This window comes from Ctenopharyngodon idella, chromosome 12, assembly GCF_019924925.1.
Source record: "Ctenopharyngodon idella isolate HZGC_01 chromosome 12, HZGC01, whole genome shotgun sequence".
Taxonomy (NCBI): domain Eukaryota; kingdom Metazoa; phylum Chordata; class Actinopteri; order Cypriniformes; family Xenocyprididae; genus Ctenopharyngodon; species Ctenopharyngodon idella.
In genome coordinates this window covers 28,063,899-28,082,352 of record NC_067231.1, presented here as the reverse complement: position 1 = coordinate 28,082,352, position 18,454 = coordinate 28,063,899, and the positions used below count along the sequence as shown (strand labels likewise).

Here is an 18,454-nt window from a genome sequence, read left to right as displayed (position 1 = left end):
TATTCCTTACTTGTTTTATGGGGACATAAAATCCACCAAACTGTAGGAACGATCCCTTTATGATTTGACATTTTGGCAGGTGTGCATGAGTGTGTTTGTACCTGCAGGGCTGTGGGTGAGGCGGAGCAGGTCGGGGGGCGGCCGGGGTCGGGATAGGAGCTGGAAGTCGGACGGCGGATGGGTTACGCATCACCCGGACGTTTCGACCCAGTGGGTCAGCAGGAAGAGGCTTCTGGGGTGGACTGGGCTTCTCGAATGCCTGTAAAGATGAGTAGAGGAGGGAAAACACATAGTCTCACATGGGATATACTGTATTTATTCATTTAGCAAGCATGAATAGTGTACATTGTGACAGATGATTTGAGATCTTAATTGTTAGCAATGAAATAAATGAATAATATTATAAAATATTAAGTGATATATACTAGTTCCCTTCTTTTGAGAGTCCACCAGAGGGCACTACAAGCTAATCTAACTTCACTGCTGTATGAGTTCAGCGCTGTATGTGGCTTCACTGCCGCCATAGCAACTCTCTCCAGAGGTCATGTGACATGCTCATATGTTCCTAATCTACACACTGACTATGACGTAATGATAACCTGCTACCTGCTCTCCATCTGGTCCTCATTCTCTCTCATCATCATCATCATCATCTTCGTCTCACTGCAACTCCACAGAGATCCAAACCTGATTTCACTGCTCACTTCCCTCTGTCCTTTAAAATGTAATAAAAGACTGAATTGCTCTGAACTGCTCATATCTCAAGTGTTGGATGATCGCTGATGACTGAGAGTTGTTTTGTGACTGATAAAAAGGTCTTGAGAAACCTTGAGAGGAGGCACTCTCATGTGTCAAACGGTTCCCTGATGAGAAGTTTTGAAGAGCTGCATCAGGGATGAATGCCAGAACACACACACACACACACACACACACACACACACTTTTAGCTAATGAAACAGTCTGAGGTCGGCTGGTCTCGTCTGAGACTCCAGCTCTTCTGTTCATCATTTCACACTGATATCTGATTGATTTAAAGGATTAATTCACCCAAAATAACTCAGGATATTGTGTTTGAGCTACTATAGTTTAAAAGTTTAGGGTCAGTAAGATTTTTCTTTTCCTTTAATGAAATTAATAATTTTATTAAGCAGGGATGCTGTCAAAAGTGAGAGTAAAGACATTTATAATGTTACAAAAGATTTCTATTTCAAATAAATGCTGTTCTTTTGAACTTTCTATTCATCAAAGAATCCTTAAAAAAAAAAATGTATCATGGTTTCTTCAAAAATATGAAGCAGCACAACTGTTTTCAACATCGATAATAATAAGAAATGTGTTTTGAGCAGCAAATCATCATATTAGAATGATTTCTGAAGGATCATGTGACACTGAAGACTGGAGTAATGATGCTGAAAATTCAGTTTTGCATCACAGGAATAAATTACAATTTACAATATATGAGAATAGAAAACTGTTATTTTAAATTGTAATATTTTTTACAATATTACTGGTTTTTATGGTATTATTGATCTAATATGTCAGCATAAAAGACTCAAATAGTGTAGTTTAGATTCATTCTTGATATGCATAAAAATTAAAAAATTATTAGTAACATTAATTAAATGTGCTAAATGCATATTTAGTAATTTAGTTTACATAAATTAATTAAAAAAAAAACTTTTTGAAGAACTTTTTATTCTATAGTTATTTAAGCAAACAAACAAACAAAAATAAATAAATATGGTCAAGGTCAAGGTTTCAATTCCCAGGTAATGCGTGATCTGATAAACCTTGAATGCAATGTAAGTCACTCTGGATAATAGTGTTAGTGTTTTAAAGGTTTTCTGTTGTTTTCTCTTGAGAGCCTCATCCTCACCAGTTCCTTCCTCTTTCTGCAATCTGTCTCTCCACAGGCTTCTTATAAAAGAGACAAAGACTCTCCTATTACAAGCAGGTTTTTATGGGACAAACCAACAAATTGCGACAATTTATCACACACCAGGCAGGTTCAGGGACTGACATCTTCCCCCGTCCACATATAAACCTCATCTGAGACAGATAACCTCAACTCAGGCAATTAACTTGAACCAAGCAACTCCATTCTAGCCGGTATTATTTAATGCACACTTTCTATCCTTTGTTGTCACTGATTGTAAGAGCCTCATTTAATGAGATTTTTACAAATGGTAGAACGATTAAGATCATTATTCACTTACATCTCCATCAGAAGATGCTAAAGATAAATGTCTGAGGTGACTGAATGTCACACCAGCCATTTAAAGGTGCTATATGTCATGTTTTTGACTACTAAAGCATAAAAATATGAGCGGCATCAAGGTCCCACCCATACTCCCGCAGAATCATGACATTACATCCCGTTTTTATAGCATCAAAAACTAACTACAACCAAATTTACTGGGAAAATAAACACTTGAACATGTGTCTACGTGACAAGAACTCCCTAAAATGAAAGAAACCATCTTTAGCAAAAAATTATTGGAAATATAATTGGATTTTTTAGTTTGGCTCACATCCCATTCGATTACATGGAGAGGACGGGGTTTAAGACCTATACTGCAGACAAATGCTTCGACTTCACTTTTCAGGACTTGTGTGGCACACTTGGTCCCAAGTCAGAATGTCTGTTTTTGTTTTGGACTGTGGGATTCCACCCACTGCCAATTTACCCAGTAGTATTTCAACACCTCGGGTTGCCAGTCGGCAGAAAAAACAGCAAATTGCAGCCATGGAAGCCAGCAAACAAACTAGGTCAGAGATCGTAGGTTCTACCTGACTAAAAAGCCTCAGCATCCATCTAAGAAGCTCTAAGACAAGAGGCATACATATTGGAGATGTGTTTACAGGTCTTTGCACACTGAGTCCGAAATTTTCATATGCGTTTTTTCGTATTCGTCATCCTAAAAATTCGTCACGCACAGAAACCTTGCATACTGAGTCCGATGTGTTAATCCTTTGCGAAGAAATTTGGGGGGGGGGGTAAAGTAAAGTAACCCAATTCCGTGGAAAAAACGCAGACTTGACAACACTGGCGTCGAGTCTGATGAGGAGGGGGAGGGGAAACAACTCTCTCCTATATTTTTAATTTGGACTGCAGTACCTATTTCAACCATTAGCTGTCAATATTACATACTGCACCTTTAAACATGTTTATATTAGGACTGTAGATTTATTAATCAAATTAATTAAATATGCAGATTATTTCATCAAATTATATATATATATATATATATATATATATACATATACATACATATACATGAACATAATTCCAAGACATTATTGTGCCAGACGAGTGAAGTGGGTTTAGAAGTCAAAATATTATTTATTTCCATATTGAATATAAGCCGATCAATGACCTGTTGCCCACAGCATTACATTTTTAAATTGAGTTTGTCAATCTGTCTGAGGCAGACTATTTTAAGACATGTCAAAACCTCGAGTTTTCTGTTTCATTCTGATCGACTCACTCGGTCTTGTATTGGCTGGCCAGAGGCTTCACTCTGCGTTTTCTTTGGATTGCATGATCCTCTGAACACACTTGAGATTTAATACGACACAGTGGTCTAATGAAAGAGGCCTGTTCACACCACTGGAGCTCTGACATTAAACTGTAAATCTATTATAAAATATTAAAGTGTGTACTAAAAATGAGCTCTAACTCGCCATTGTAACACTGCTGGGGAATGAGAGAAAATGTACCTGCTGACATGTAAAGAAGTGTATACAATGTTATTATTATTAGTGGTGCTGTTGCTCATTGATTTGAACAAGCCCCCAACTGTAAGCATCAAACTGGGTGTGCTATTATTTTTCTCAGTATCAGACTTCACCTGCTGGATGCTAAAACAGGTGAAAAAGAAAAAGGGAAAGTTCCACAGATGCACATTGAAGGAGGTACCAAAGAAACCAGAACATCACAGAGCTTTTCACTTGAACCAGTAAGAAAGCACCTAGCAACCATACAGAATACTCTAGCAACCACCTAACAACACCCAAGCAACCATCCATAATCAACCAGAACACCCTAGCAACACCCTAGCGATCACTCAGAACCACACATATCTCTTTAGCAACAACCTAATGCACTAACAACCATCTAAAATAGCCTAGCAACAACCCAGTACCACCCAGAACACCACTGCAACCATCTAACATTACCCTAGAAACCACCCAGCACTACAGTAGCAACCACCTAACAGTGCCCTAGCAACCACCCAGAACCTAACAATACCCTAGCAATGACCCATTACCAGCCAGAACACCCTTGAAACACCTAACAATACCCTAGCAACCACCCAGAATGCACTAGCAACCACCTAACACCCAAGCAACCATCCATAACCAACAAGAACACCATAGCAACACCCTAGCAATCACTCAGAACCACACATAACTCTCTAGCAACAACCTAACATACTTACATCCACCTAAAATAGCCTAGCAACAACCCAGTACCACCCATAACACCATTGCAACCACCTAACAATACCCTATCAACCACACAGAACCACCCATAACACCATTGCAACCACCTAATAATACCCTATCAACCACACAGAACCACCCATAATGCCCTAGCAACCACACAGAACCTAACAATACCCTAGCAATGACCCAGTACCAGCCAGAACACACTTGAAAACACCTAAAAATACCCTAGCAACCACCCAGAATGCACTAGCAACCACCTAACAACACCCAAGCAACCATCCATAACCAACCAGAACACCATAGCAACACCCAGGCGATCACTCAGAACCACACATAACTCTCTAGCAACAACCTAACACACTAACATCCACCTAAAATAGCCTAGCAACAACCCAGTACCACCCATAACACCATTGTAACCACCTAACAATACCCTATCAACCACACAGAACCACCCATAATGCCCTCAACAACAATCCAGTACCACGATAGCAACCACCCAACAGTGCCCTAGCAACTACCCAGAACCTAACAATACCCTAGCAATGACCCAGTCCCAGCCAGAACACCCTTGAAAACACCTAACAATACCCTAGCAACCACACAGAACCACCCATAATGCCCTAGCAACCACACAGAACACCTTAGCAACCTCCTAACAGTGCCCTAGCAACCACCCAGATCATCTTAGCAACCATCTAGCAACACCCTAGCAACCATCTAGAACACAGTTGAAACCACCTAACAATGTCCTGGCAAACACACAGAACCACCCAGAACCTCCCAGCAACCACCCAAAACATCTTAGCAACCATGCAGAACAAACTAGCAACCACCTAGCAGCCATCTAGAACACCCTTGAAACCACCCAACAATACCTTAGCAAACAAACAGAACCACCCAGAACGCCCTAGCAGCAACCACCCAGAACATCTTAGCAACCACCAAGCAACACCCTATCAACTATCCAGAATCAAATATGCAGAACACCCTAGCAACAATCAAGCAACTACCCAGAACACCCTAGCACCCTATGAACTGTTGGACTCTATGCAATTTCTGCAGCATTGTAATTGTCACTGGCATATTTACACACACACACTCACCATGGCGATCTTGCAGACGTTCTGGCAGGCCAGGCCACGGACAGCCGCTCCCGCTGCTCCCGCTGGTGGGGGGGCTCTGGGTGGAGACGAGTGTGTGTATGTGTGTGGTGGCGTCAGCGGCAGCGGGTGAGAGAGGTGGACCGGAGGGCACTGGGGCAGTCGGCGGAGACCATGACATGGAACCACAGAATCCACTGTCTGGAGAGGAGACTGAGGCTAGAGAGAAAGAATGCTTTCACAATGGATTCATGTCACACAGGCTTTGAAAAACATTTGGTTGACACCATAGTAGACAGTGTGTCTCCGCTTCCTTCAACTGTAGATAAATGAAGCCAAAATATCCCAGTATCGGTCGTCGCAGATTATGTCGTTTGGAGCCAGAGTCTGTGTAGTAGTGGAGCTGCGGCATCAAGGTCCTGCCCACACTCCCGCTGACTCAATCCCAAGCACAATCTTGACGTTACACCCCGTTTTTATAGAATCAAATAACTTATTGGAAAAATGAACACTTGAACATAAGTCTGCGTGATAAGAACTACCTAAAATGACAGAAACGATCTGCATCGGAAGTGCAGTCGGATTTTTTAATTTGGCTTGCGTCCCATTCGATTACATGGAGAGGGCGGGGTTTATGACCTATACTGCAGCCAGCCACCAGGGGGCAATCGAAATGCTTTGGCTTCACTTTTTAGGATGCGTGTGGTACACTTGGTTGACACTAAATAATGTTGCACCTATAGACTGAACAGATAACACGCATGCACATGACATCACCGTTTTCACAAATTCACGTTTTTGTTGTTTACATGGGGATGATAACGGTATCGTTTTTAACGACGTGCACTTTGAAACCCGTTTTCAAAAGTTTGCATTTTCAGGCCCCAAAAACGTAGTTGCCGTGTAAACGAACGGCCATAACATATAAAAAGTTCCCCGTTTTTAGTTGAAAACAGTGTAGTATAAATTTTAGTACTTAAATTTAATTTCATTTAAGAAATTACATTTCTAATTTTCCTCTGTTTTAAGTTTTTTCATATAATATTTATATTTTATTCAATTTATGAAAACGTGCATGACAGCATCATTTAGTTTCATTCAGTATAAAAAAGAGCAGCATGAACATTCTGCCTAACATCTCCTTTTCTGTTCCATAGAAGAAAGAAAGTCATACAGGTTTGGTAATAAATGGGGGTGAGTAAATGATGACTCATTTTTGGCTGAACTATCCTTTTAAATGATACAAATGAGTCTCATATGAGCACACGCACACACATCTTGATCTGCAGCCAGATGTGACAAGAACAAAAGGAGATGAGAGACAGAAATTGCGTGTGTGTCTGTATAACCTCACCTTGCCTAACATCAAACAGACCGACATCCTCTATACTGTTACCATCACATATTATGAGGACCAGATACTACATTACTGTTCAAAAGTTTAGGGTCAGTATAAATGTTTTTTTTAAATAATTTATACTTTTATCCAATAAGGATGCATTGAACTGATCAAAAGTGACAGTAAAGACATTTATAATGTTACAAAAAATTATATTTCAAACAAATGCTGTTCTTTTGAACTCTCTATTTCATAGTATTACTATTTTTACTGTATTTCTGATAAAAAAAAAAAAAAATGCAGCCTTGATTAGCATAAGACATAAAAACATTAAAAAAATCTCACTGACCCCACACTTTTGAACAATCTCAGTCTCAAAGCGCAGGGCTTCCGCTGCACCACAGGGGTCAGTCGTTGTACTTTCCACATCCTCTAATCACAGAACTGCTTTTCTCAACAACAGTCCTGAGATCACAAATGCATCCACAATCCATCTGGCTGACAGGCGTCTCTACTGATTTTCCAACAATTTGTGAATTGCTGTATAGAGTTTGTGTGGTCTGACAGCTAAAGAGCAGGTTTCAAACGTTAAACGCTCAATTTATCTTTGTTGTGCTTTTTATTAAACAAACCTTTGGAGCGTGAGATGAGTGCCAATTGTCACTCAGAGTTGTAATAAAATAGTGACATATGCATGCGTGTTATGTACAAACATGAAATATGTGTGAGGGGATGTGTAATATATGCATATGGGTGTATGTATACGTATGGTATATGCAAATGGGTGATGAGGGAGAGCCTAACACACACACACACACCTTATATATGCTGGCACTTTGTGGTAAAGCTGTAGTCTGACGTTGAGGAGATGTTCTGTACATGGAGTGTGTTTGAGTGTGAGCGGATGAAAGTGTGTGAGCTGGACTGTTCAGCCTGTTGGGTCCCACAGACCTGCAGAAAAGTAAAAACAGAGAACACTGTTTAGAAAAAAAGGTTCAGTGGGGTTCTATATAGAACCCTTTATGCCAAAAACATTCTATAAGAAGAAATGTCTTAAATGATTGCATAATACTTTCATGTTAATGGGTTATTTACATTTTTTCTAGTGATAAAGTATGTGTACGAGCTGTTTAATTCATAAAATGTACTCAAATTTAAAAAAAAAAAAAAAAAAAAGAATTAAAACAAAATTAATTAATTAATTAAAACTAAATTCATAAAATGATCCCATGATGGAACCCCTGAAAGGTTCTATATATGAAGTTCCTGACAGAACCCTTTGAGGTTCTATATAGAACCTTTTCTTCTAAGATTGACAGTGTGATGTACATTATTGTAACATTAACAATGTAAAGCCATTCCCAGACTGCAAACTGGAAATTTGTACGTTTACAGCATGACAATCATGTGCAAATTAACCCACATTTACATATCAATGCATATTCAGAATTTAGGAACCCTGATTAACATCATGAACTATATGGCAGTGCACAGAGGTTAGCCAATCATGGTGCAACTCATTTACATATACATTTCTGAATGATAAAGTAGCAAAAATGGCCTATTCAGTTCTAAGGGTCAGAAAATGGTCTTGAAAAATTAAATTATGGGTTACACTTTATTTCGATAGTCCACTTTAGACATTCTACTAACTAGTAACTTTGCAAGTACATGTCAACTAACTCTCATTAGAGTATTAGTAGACTGTTAGGGTTAGTAGAAGTTGACATGTACTTGCAAAGTTACTTAAAGTCAGAATGTCTGTTGGGAAGCATCAAAATAAAGTGTTAGCAGATATTAAGCAGACTAATACTCTAATGAGAGTTAGTTGACATGTAGTTGCAAAGTTACATATAGTTAGAATGTCTAAAGTGGACCAGTGAAATAAAATGTTACCAAATTATAATTTTGCGTGGTGCATAAGTGGATGGGGACACAACTAAATACTGTTATTTTTGTACCCAACAACATCCTTTTATATTTGCTCTATAGCATGGCCTCTTGCTCCTTCAAATTGATTGTTTATTTCAGCTGTGCAGGTTTTTAATACCTCAGTTTTTCGATGGTGTTCTTCTTATTGCTGAAGAACAGACTGAGCAGAGTTTTCCTCTTAATGCAGGCGATTATTCCAACACACAGCAGACACAGAAACGCCACCAGGATGCCCACCGTCACACTGCTGCTGTCTGCATGTACAAAGATACACACATTTGTGAAGTGAACAGACACTGTTGAAGAGCAGGACAACAATCACAGACATGTTTAATACCTGTCGGTCTCATCGGGCCGCTGTCCATACTGCCTCCAAATCCAGCTTTATCACAGAACGGAGGAGCCCACAGCGCCTCACAGTGACAGTTCTTATTATTATTACAAACCTGCGCATGAGACAATACCACAGCAGTCACATCAGACGCCTTATGATTACTGTATTAATACTCAGATTGATCTACTTTACATTACGGAAAAATGAAAGAGCACAGGTTTAGTTTTAACAGCAGTAAGAACAACTTCCAATGTAAATAAGAAAAACATAGTTTCAAAAAAATTAACTATACAGATTGACTATCACTTGTTTTTGTTTAGAAATAATATTTATGTAAATATGCAAGTATTTCTCCACTAACTTTGCCAAAGCTGTAAGAAAAAAAAGATGTATAAATGTAATATATTATTATTAAATATTATATATAAAAAATATAAAAATAAAATAAATGTAATAATTTTTATGTAAATATGCAAGTATTTCTAAATAAATGTAAAAATAAATAAATAATAATTTTTATGTAAATATGCAAGTATTTCTCCACTACCTTTGCCAAAGCCGTAAGAAAAAAATAGATGTATAAATATATTATTATTACATATTATATATAAAAATATTAAAATAAGAAATAAATGTAATAATTTTTATGCAAATATGCAAGTATTTTTCCACTACCTTTGCTAAAGCCATAAGAAAAAAATTAGATGCATAAATATATTATTTTTACATATTATATTATATATATAGAAAAAATGTAAGAATATTTATGTAAATATGCAAGTATTTCTCCACTATTTTTGCCAAAGCCGCAAGAAGAAATTAGATGTATATATATATATATATATATATATATATATATATATATATTCTCTGAGAAGAAGTCTTATTTTATTAAATTTTCCTTCTCAAGTAAATTGATCTTGTTTTAAGCATGTTTAGATGTTCTTTAATGGAAAACAAGACAAAAACACTAATTAAAAATATGATTCATTTGCACTATAATGACAATTGGGAGTTTAAACATGGTTGATTATCATGGCAATAAACACAGTGACAATGTAAAAATGATCAAATACAGCGGGTTTAATTTCATTTAAGACAAAATATTACCTGGACATATTCTCTTGAGATTCACCTCCCTAGTAAACTCACAATTTAATTGCTAAATGTAAATAAAATACTTTCATTTTACAAATGAAAACATGACTGTAATATACAACACAACTGCGATTGCCAGAAATATTGTAGAGAATTATTCAGTTTCCAACTTTGGTAGGAACATGTCTTCATGGTCAATACGTGTGTGTTTGCATGCAGTAACCTCCTCAACATCTACCAAAACACTTCCTTTTTCTCCATTTGGCAGCATTTGTTTCTGGTTCTTCACTCTTGGTGCTGATGAGCTGCAGATGTTGGACTCAGACGAACATCTTGATCTAATCTGGAGATTCATGAGCTCACTCATTGACTTCCACTATCTGTTTCTCACTATCTGCACAAACATGTAACCTGTTCATCAGGAAGACTGTTTTCATTGTGAGATCTTTTATAATGCTGGAGCTAAAACACATTCGCTCTGTCAAGTTTTGCCCCCCCAATATTTACACAGATCTCATCTGGACTCCTCTTTACAGTAATCTAAACATGCTTTCCCTAATTAAATGAAGATTTTAAAAAGCAGGAACTCTTACAGGCAATATAAAACTATCACCAGAAACAGAGTGTGGAAAAAAAGCTTTCCAACTAGGATCCATCATGAGCTTTCAGACACACCTGCAGAATGAATTAATAAAACCTACCTTTATATATTATTATTTATATTATTAATGACTGGGTCAGTGAAAGAGCACCTGTCACAAAAAACATGAAGATGCATCATGATTTTGTTCCTCAGATTTCCACTGTTGTGACTTAATGTGTTATTAAGGTTAAGGTTATCAAGGCTGATTGATTGACCCGTTCTGTTGCTGCATTGCAATACAGAGAGAAAACCACTTGAAATAAAGGTGGCTTTTAGTTGCATTCGAGTCATGTCAGAATTACTATAATTATGTTGAGCATAACAAAAATTATTTCTTGAAATCGTATTGTGAATAAGCAAGACATTTTCTATTCTCTCTCTGAGCCTTTCCATTCAAAAATTTACAACAACAAGAACAGAATTACTATAATTTTATGTTTCTAACTTGTAAAAATCACATTCAGATCATAGTCAAACACATAATTTCGAGCTAGAATTTCAATTTGTCATTAAAGCTCTGACTTTGACCATTGATACATCATGTAAAATCAACCAAAACACCAGCAGTTTAAGGTAAAAGTAGTTACAGCACCTTCAACGCATATTTCTGTTCAATATTTTACATATATATCTCATGTTACATATGTGTTTTTGAAAATTATGTGAAAGAATATAAAGGTGAATAAAGCAAATCTCAACCGCCTGATGAATGTAAGAATGTAGATTATGTAATTATATCATCGTTCAGCACTTTATATAAAGTTGGATATATATCAGACTAGTTCTACATACATACAGTATATTCATGTAAAGCGATATATACTAACTGCTTGGTTGCTTGTATCATCATAAAATGTAATCTATATTATCACCCATATCTAATCTGCTAAATGCGGCTATAAGGCATGATGATATTAAGATATTATAAACATTTACATCATGATTTTCTGTAAAGCTGCTTTGAAAGAATGTGTATTGATGAATGGAGCTATACAAATAAATTTGACTTTAATTATTGCAGTCATCATTACTAACAAAGTCACTCTGAGCCCATTTTGGCATTATGAGTGTCGCCACAGAAATGAATCATTTATGAGTCTGAGGACATGAAGATGAGTTGTTATTGTGTAATTATGGTAATTCTGACATGAACACCATATTAGATTCAGCAAAGATCCCTCATCTTATCAGGAGTATTTCTTCACTGTATGAGCTTCTTATGTTGATATGCAAGTCAATGGAGATGAGGCTCTCATGGAAAGTTCAGACTGGTTTCTGGGTTCAACATTAAATGATGTTCGCCAACCATTCAGATATATTTCCAAGTGAAACTGACGTTGTGATGGACAGATAAAACTCACCCCATGTCCGCTGCACTTGGCCGAACAGTGGTGAACCCCGAGCACACTGATGTTTTGACACTGTCTGTTTATACACATCTGGAGACACACAGAGACAGACTTTATTTAGTGATGATTATGTCATCAGCTCAACTCCACCCAAACATACTGACATTCAGCAACGATCCATCCAAATGTCCTCACAGGAGCAAATGTGTCACATGCAATTCAGTTTGACACGCATTTACTGGTTTACAACTTCATTTCTGTAATACTGTGATGTCAGGGTCATTTGGTGCAACCAATGATGCCACTCTTTCCCTAGTTAACATCCCTGATTTCAGTCATGACTCAATTATGACTAAATGCGCAGTTAGTTTTGCAGCAAAGACTTCTGATTGATTTTGATATATTATAGAAATAAATTATAATGAGGGTCAGATGAGAAATAGATTATAATGAGGAACAGATGAGGGTCAGAAATAAACTAGGGATTGGGGCAAAAATGACACCAAAAATGACAAAAATGGCTACAAAGTGAAAAAAAAAAAAAAAAAAAAACACCATAGTGAAATCCTTTTTTTATTGTTTTGCCATGATGTGACATTTCAACACATTTATAATACACTATATATATATAGTGTATATACACTATATATATATATATATATAAAGTTTATATATATATATACAGTATACAGGGCTTGACATTAACTTTTTTGCTCACCAGCCACTGTGGTTAGTGGTTTTCTAAAGTTACTAGCCACTCTGCATTTTCACTGGCCACAATTTTGGCATTGATACCATGGGAAAAAACTGCCATATAGATATTTTTAATTTTATCTCATAATTTGGCAGCAGGTTTATTAGGCTGCTGTCACTTTAAGACCTGACACATGGATCCATTATACTGTTACACATGTTTTCTTTCCCAACTGTTTACATTCACTTAAAACATAACTGACTGTGTTTACGTGAATACAAGCCAAGACTGGCTTTTGGACATTATTTTGTGTGTATTTGACTGTTTAAAGTCGTCATGAAATCAAAATGGACCTTATTTACTTTGTTAGCACGTATTACTAGTCTTGTGGTGAACAATTAATTCGTGCAAGTTAACACACAGAATAAAACTGTTTGTCATGATAATCTTTAATCAAATCTGAAAAGTTACTTCTGGTCTGGAATGGCGTTCCTTCTCTGATGACTTCAGTTTGACGGCTTGGGTTGAAAACGCTTAAACCACTCCCCTCTAACCATTAGTCTGCTATGAGCAAGAGATGGAGAGGAGGAGCACTAAAGTAAAACCCTGCCCTCTATTCAATATTCCGTTTCACTTGGAAATACGACACAACACTGGAGAAAAATTGTTTGCAACTTCCGGCTCACGGGGACTTTAAACGCAATAGGCAGCAAAAAAGAACTCTATTTAGTGCTGAGAGGCGGCTTTATGTACACGCACTTTGGGTGTGAGCACAAAATCTGCGGGAATGAGTAAAATTATGCGTAATACATGAAATCCCATGCAGAAATTCAAGCCCTGTAACACCAACAATATTCATCCTGAGCAAATGAAACGAGTGAGTGAGGGGAGGAGGGTTTGTGTGTCAACTCACTGTCAGAGAGATGAGAGAGAGAGAGAAAGAGCAGCTGGTATCGTGATCTATTCTGCGTAAAATAAGTATTGGAAGCGTTTCAGATATTTCAGTATCAATATGTATCGAACACTACATTGCATTTAGTTTATTATTTCAGATGCCTACAATTGAAAAATGTATATATTAGCCTATATATAAAATTCACCCCCGCCAAAGTGGCTAGTAGGAGTGTAGGAGTGACTGCGTTACACGCCACTGCTGAAATCCTACCGCATTTGGCGGATGTTAATGTCAAGCCCTGTATATATATATATATATATATATATATACACACACACTCAACAATCATAATCATTATAATAATACCCTATAGAAGAGACTTCAGTTTCAACCCTGCGCCAACACACCTGTCTGTAATTATCAAGCAACCCTGAACACCTTGATTAGCTGGTTCAGGTGTGTTTGATTGGGGTTGGAGATGAAATCTGCAGGATGCTAGCTCTCCAGGAGCAGGGTTGGTCACCCCTGCCCTATAGCAACAATATAGCAAAGTAATTTAACCCATTGCAGTCCTGATGTTGTTGATCCACACAGGCCTGATTTAAATAAGCTTGAGATAAATTAAAATAAGCTTTAATTTTGCTAAATAAACACCTTCTCATTATTCACTCTCTTTACCATGTTTTCTCCACATTTGGTGCCGGTGAGCACAAGGCCCGGATCCGGCATGTCATCTCCCAGATACACATGAGTCCCCCGGCAGAGGATACGCCCTCCCTCCTGGAGTGGGATGTTGGTCTCTATGGAGACGGCATTGGTGCCGATCACCGGCCGGTTGGCTCCGCCCTGACACTGGATCTTCCCACATTTAGCATCTCTGGAAAACAACAGCAAGAAACTATTTGAGATGCAAGTTTTTTTACAAAGATTTCAAAGAGCTAAAAAAAACATCTTATTTTGAAATGTATAATATATATGAATTTCATGTATATATTGTTTTATATATATATGCATTGTTTTTTGCATTTTATTATTTATGTTTTTTCCCCAGCTGTCCAAACTGAACTGTGACCCAATTCTGGGTTGTTTAGAACCACTCATTTAATTTTTTGTGAAATGTTTCCATAGCTAACAGATCCCATGTTATGAATCAGCCAGTTTCCCAGACTGACACATACAGCGTGTTTTCACAGCGCTGAAGTTTGCTTCCTCTGCAGAGGATCGTGGTTATGGGATGGACATCTTTGATTCCAAAGCAGCCAAAACATAGAGAAATAATGAGGCATCCTCTCCACTAAAGACCAATTACTGCATTCACAGGGCAGTTTCTCACGCAGTCGAGTCCAAAAAGAGAGGCAGACAGACAGACAGAGAGAGAGCAGAACGTGGCTCGAGTCCCTTTGGCCAAAATAAAGAGTCATTAATGTCTGAAAACCGTTCGTTCCCCGTTTCTCTCTCCGTCTGTCCACTTCAGTCATTAGAGTAATTACTTCATCGAGGGTATGATCCGTGAAGCACTTAATAAAGCAGCCAATCTGAGCTCAATTAAAGCAGAATGTATGACAGGTGTTACCTGCATATGCAAATTACTGTGACATTTTCAATAGGCTTCTGATCTCTTCCACTTTAAAAGCTTGTGTTGTTATTTGTCTGGCGGTAGTGTTTGTTTTCTCAGTGGATTGGTCTTTGTGTGTGTACAAGACAGTCAGTCAATAAAGAACAGGACGAGAACAAACTGATGAGAGAAATACATTTAAAATTTAATTTAAATCTAAAGAGTAATTTTAAGAGAAAAACACTCTCACTCACTAAATAAACACTCAAAGACCTCAGAGGATTTCTTTTCATTTTCTTTCATCTTGATGTGAACTCACTAAAAGCAACATTCTTCCAAAAATCAAACATCAGTTGCAAAAAAAAAAAAAAAAAAAAAAAAAAAAAAGATGTCATCTCCACACTGCCATTTATGGAAGGCCGGGGCTAGTTGTCACACTTTTTTAACGCCAGTGAATATGTCAATTGTTTTAAAGTAAATTTCTGTTACACAAACCTTAAAGTCTTGGCTTCAAAAAAAAAACTTTTCGGTAACACACCTTTCGTTTGTGCCCAATAGCGGGGCATGTTGTCACAAAGGCTAAATCTAAACAATTATAAAACAGCAAAAAATATATAAAAAGTAACAGAAAAATATGAAACCATTGGCAGATAAAAATTATATAAATTATTAACAAATTGTATGAATTTATAATGACCCAATACAAATGTGACAAGCCCTGACCAGACATGAAAAAAAGATTTTTTAATTTTATTTATTTTTATAATTGTGTTTTGTCATCAAATAAAAATTTGACAGCATTTTTTCAGCTTTTATTTTATTTTTCATGATGTTTTGTATTTTATTATTTCAATATTTATTATTCTTTTTTCTATTAATAATGTGTTTATTAATTCTACATTTAAAATCAAATATTGCTCCAGCAACACTAAACTTAAAGTTTTAATTTTATTTATTTTTAGAATTGTGTTAAATTTTTGACTTAAACATTTCTGACCTATTTCTCATGTGATGTTTTGAATGTTATTATTTCTATATTTATTATTATTATTTATATTAATAATTTATATTTATTATTTTTATATTTAAACTCAAATATTGCTCCAGCAATACTGAACTCAAAATTGATATTTTCTCCTACCGTGCTTCACATTTGGCAAATGAACCCTTTGCATCTTTTCCACAGTTTCCATACGGATCTCCCGCTGAGTTGACTCTTTCGAAACAGATTCCTGGAGCCGGTTTTGCACCTGCCAGACACATACAGTCGTAACAGTCGTGTATCATGTACAGATGGATGCAGTGGTGGCTTCTCCAGGCCAGCGGGAGGCGCTGTACTCACCCTGTCCCCAGAGTGTTATGCACTGCTGCTCGTGTGTTTGGCAGATGCCGTTGTAACAGTGTCCATCTACACCCTGGCAGGTGTGTCCGTCATGCAGGTAGACATTAGCAGGGCACTGAGGGTCGGCACCTGTGCAAAACTCCGGCAGGTCACAGGAGTTACTGGATTCACGGCATGGAGTCCCTGCAGGTTTCAACTATACAGACAAACACATCATGATGTATTAATATGAATGCTTTCAGTCAACATGAAATTGACTGTCTAAAACTTTTATCTCAATTTCTTAATCTACCTGACCTTATTGTAAATGATTCATCAGCACATTATTCTAAATAATAAAAATCAGTATCGCTTTAGGATAATATGCACTTATTGACTTATTTTGTTTGATTATTTAGGCTTATAATGTGTTTTAATAGCCTACTTTTGTAAATATTATAAGTATATAATATTTCATATGAATTTTTTACATTGTTTTATTTCTCTCCATCAGTGTCCGACTCCGGTTTGAACAATGTAGGGCTGAACACCGTTACTGACAATCCTCATTTTGGCTGCGTGAGATTCTCCAGCTTTGTTGTTGTTGAGCAACTGAAGCGCGAGCTGTTAAAGCTCCGCCGTCTTCTGGATGTGTCAAGCTAATGTTTAAAGGGGACCTATAATCACCCTTTTACAAGATGTAATATAAGTCTCTGGTGTCCCCAGAATGTGTCTGTGAAGTTTCAGCTCAAAATACCCCACAGATCATTTATTATAGCTTGTCAAATTTGCCCCTATTTGGGTGAGAGCAAAATGCAAATGAGCTGCTGCTCCCGGCCCCCTTTCCAGAAGAGGGCGGAGCTTTAACAGCTCGTGCTTCAGTTGCTCAACAACAACAAAGCTGGAGAATCTCACGCAGCCAAAATGAGGATTGTCAGTAACGGGGTTCAGCCTTACATTGTTCAAACCGGAGTCGGACACTGATGGAGAGACTCAGGAAGAAGTTACAACTTTTAGAATAAAACTGAACGTTTCTGAATGGTTAGTGGATAAATTGATGTAGTTGCTGTGGAGTTGATTCAACTCATCGACTAGCATGTGCCGTCATGTTAATCTTTTGTGAAAATTTAGCATTGAATTGACCCTCGTTTGGGAAGCAGTCCGGCGTAAAATGACTGATAAATATATAAATAAATGTTTTTGAATTGATGTTACCTTTAAGTAAAATAAATAACTATTCAAATTTCCAAGATATAAATAAGCGCAACAAATAAAGTGAATTATGATGGACTTCACAATTTACCTGACAGTTTTCACAGCATTGTCCATGCGCACACACGGCCTCCTCCTTCAGTGTGCATGTGCTGGCATTACAGCAGGGATTCAGACACTCCTACAGACACACAGATTCATCAGTTCAAAACACCAGAAAAAAAGTATCACGATTTCCACAAAAATATGACCCAGCACAACTGTTTGCAACATTGATAATAATCAGACATGTTTCTTGAGCAGCAAATCATCATATTAGAATGATTTCTGAAGGATCATGTGACACTGAAGACTGAAATAATGATGCTGAAAATTCAGCTTTAAATCACAGGAATAAATTACATACAATATATAACAATAGAAACAAGTTGTAAATTGTAATATTATCTCACATTTTTACTGTTTTCAGTGTATTTTTGATCAAATGAAAGCAGCCTTGGTGAGCATGAGAATTCAAAAACATTAAA

The 18,454-nt window shown here is 37.1% G+C and overlaps 1 protein-coding gene across 2 annotated transcripts in view; it reads right to left on the bottom strand.

Moving 5' to 3' along the window:
* Positions 1–18,454, bottom strand: part of LOC127523254 (disintegrin and metalloproteinase domain-containing protein 12) — a 107,597-nt gene that overhangs the window by 3,888 nt on the left and 85,255 nt on the right. For both annotated transcript variants that reach the window (XM_051913765.1, XM_051913766.1), the window contains 10 exons: positions 18,019–18,108; positions 16,737–16,932; positions 16,536–16,644; positions 14,518–14,716; positions 12,263–12,340; positions 9,164–9,272; positions 8,945–9,080; positions 7,713–7,845; positions 5,559–5,774; positions 102–259 (listed from right to left, as the gene is read on the bottom strand). In XM_051913765.1, the coding sequence (XP_051769725.1) occupies positions 102–259; positions 5,559–5,774; positions 7,713–7,845; positions 8,945–9,080; positions 9,164–9,272; positions 12,263–12,340; positions 14,518–14,716; positions 16,536–16,644; positions 16,737–16,932; positions 18,019–18,108 (1,424 nt within the window). The remainder of the gene's footprint in view (positions 1–101; positions 260–5,558; positions 5,775–7,712; positions 7,846–8,944; positions 9,081–9,163; positions 9,273–12,262; positions 12,341–14,517; positions 14,717–16,535; positions 16,645–16,736; positions 16,933–18,018; positions 18,109–18,454) is intronic.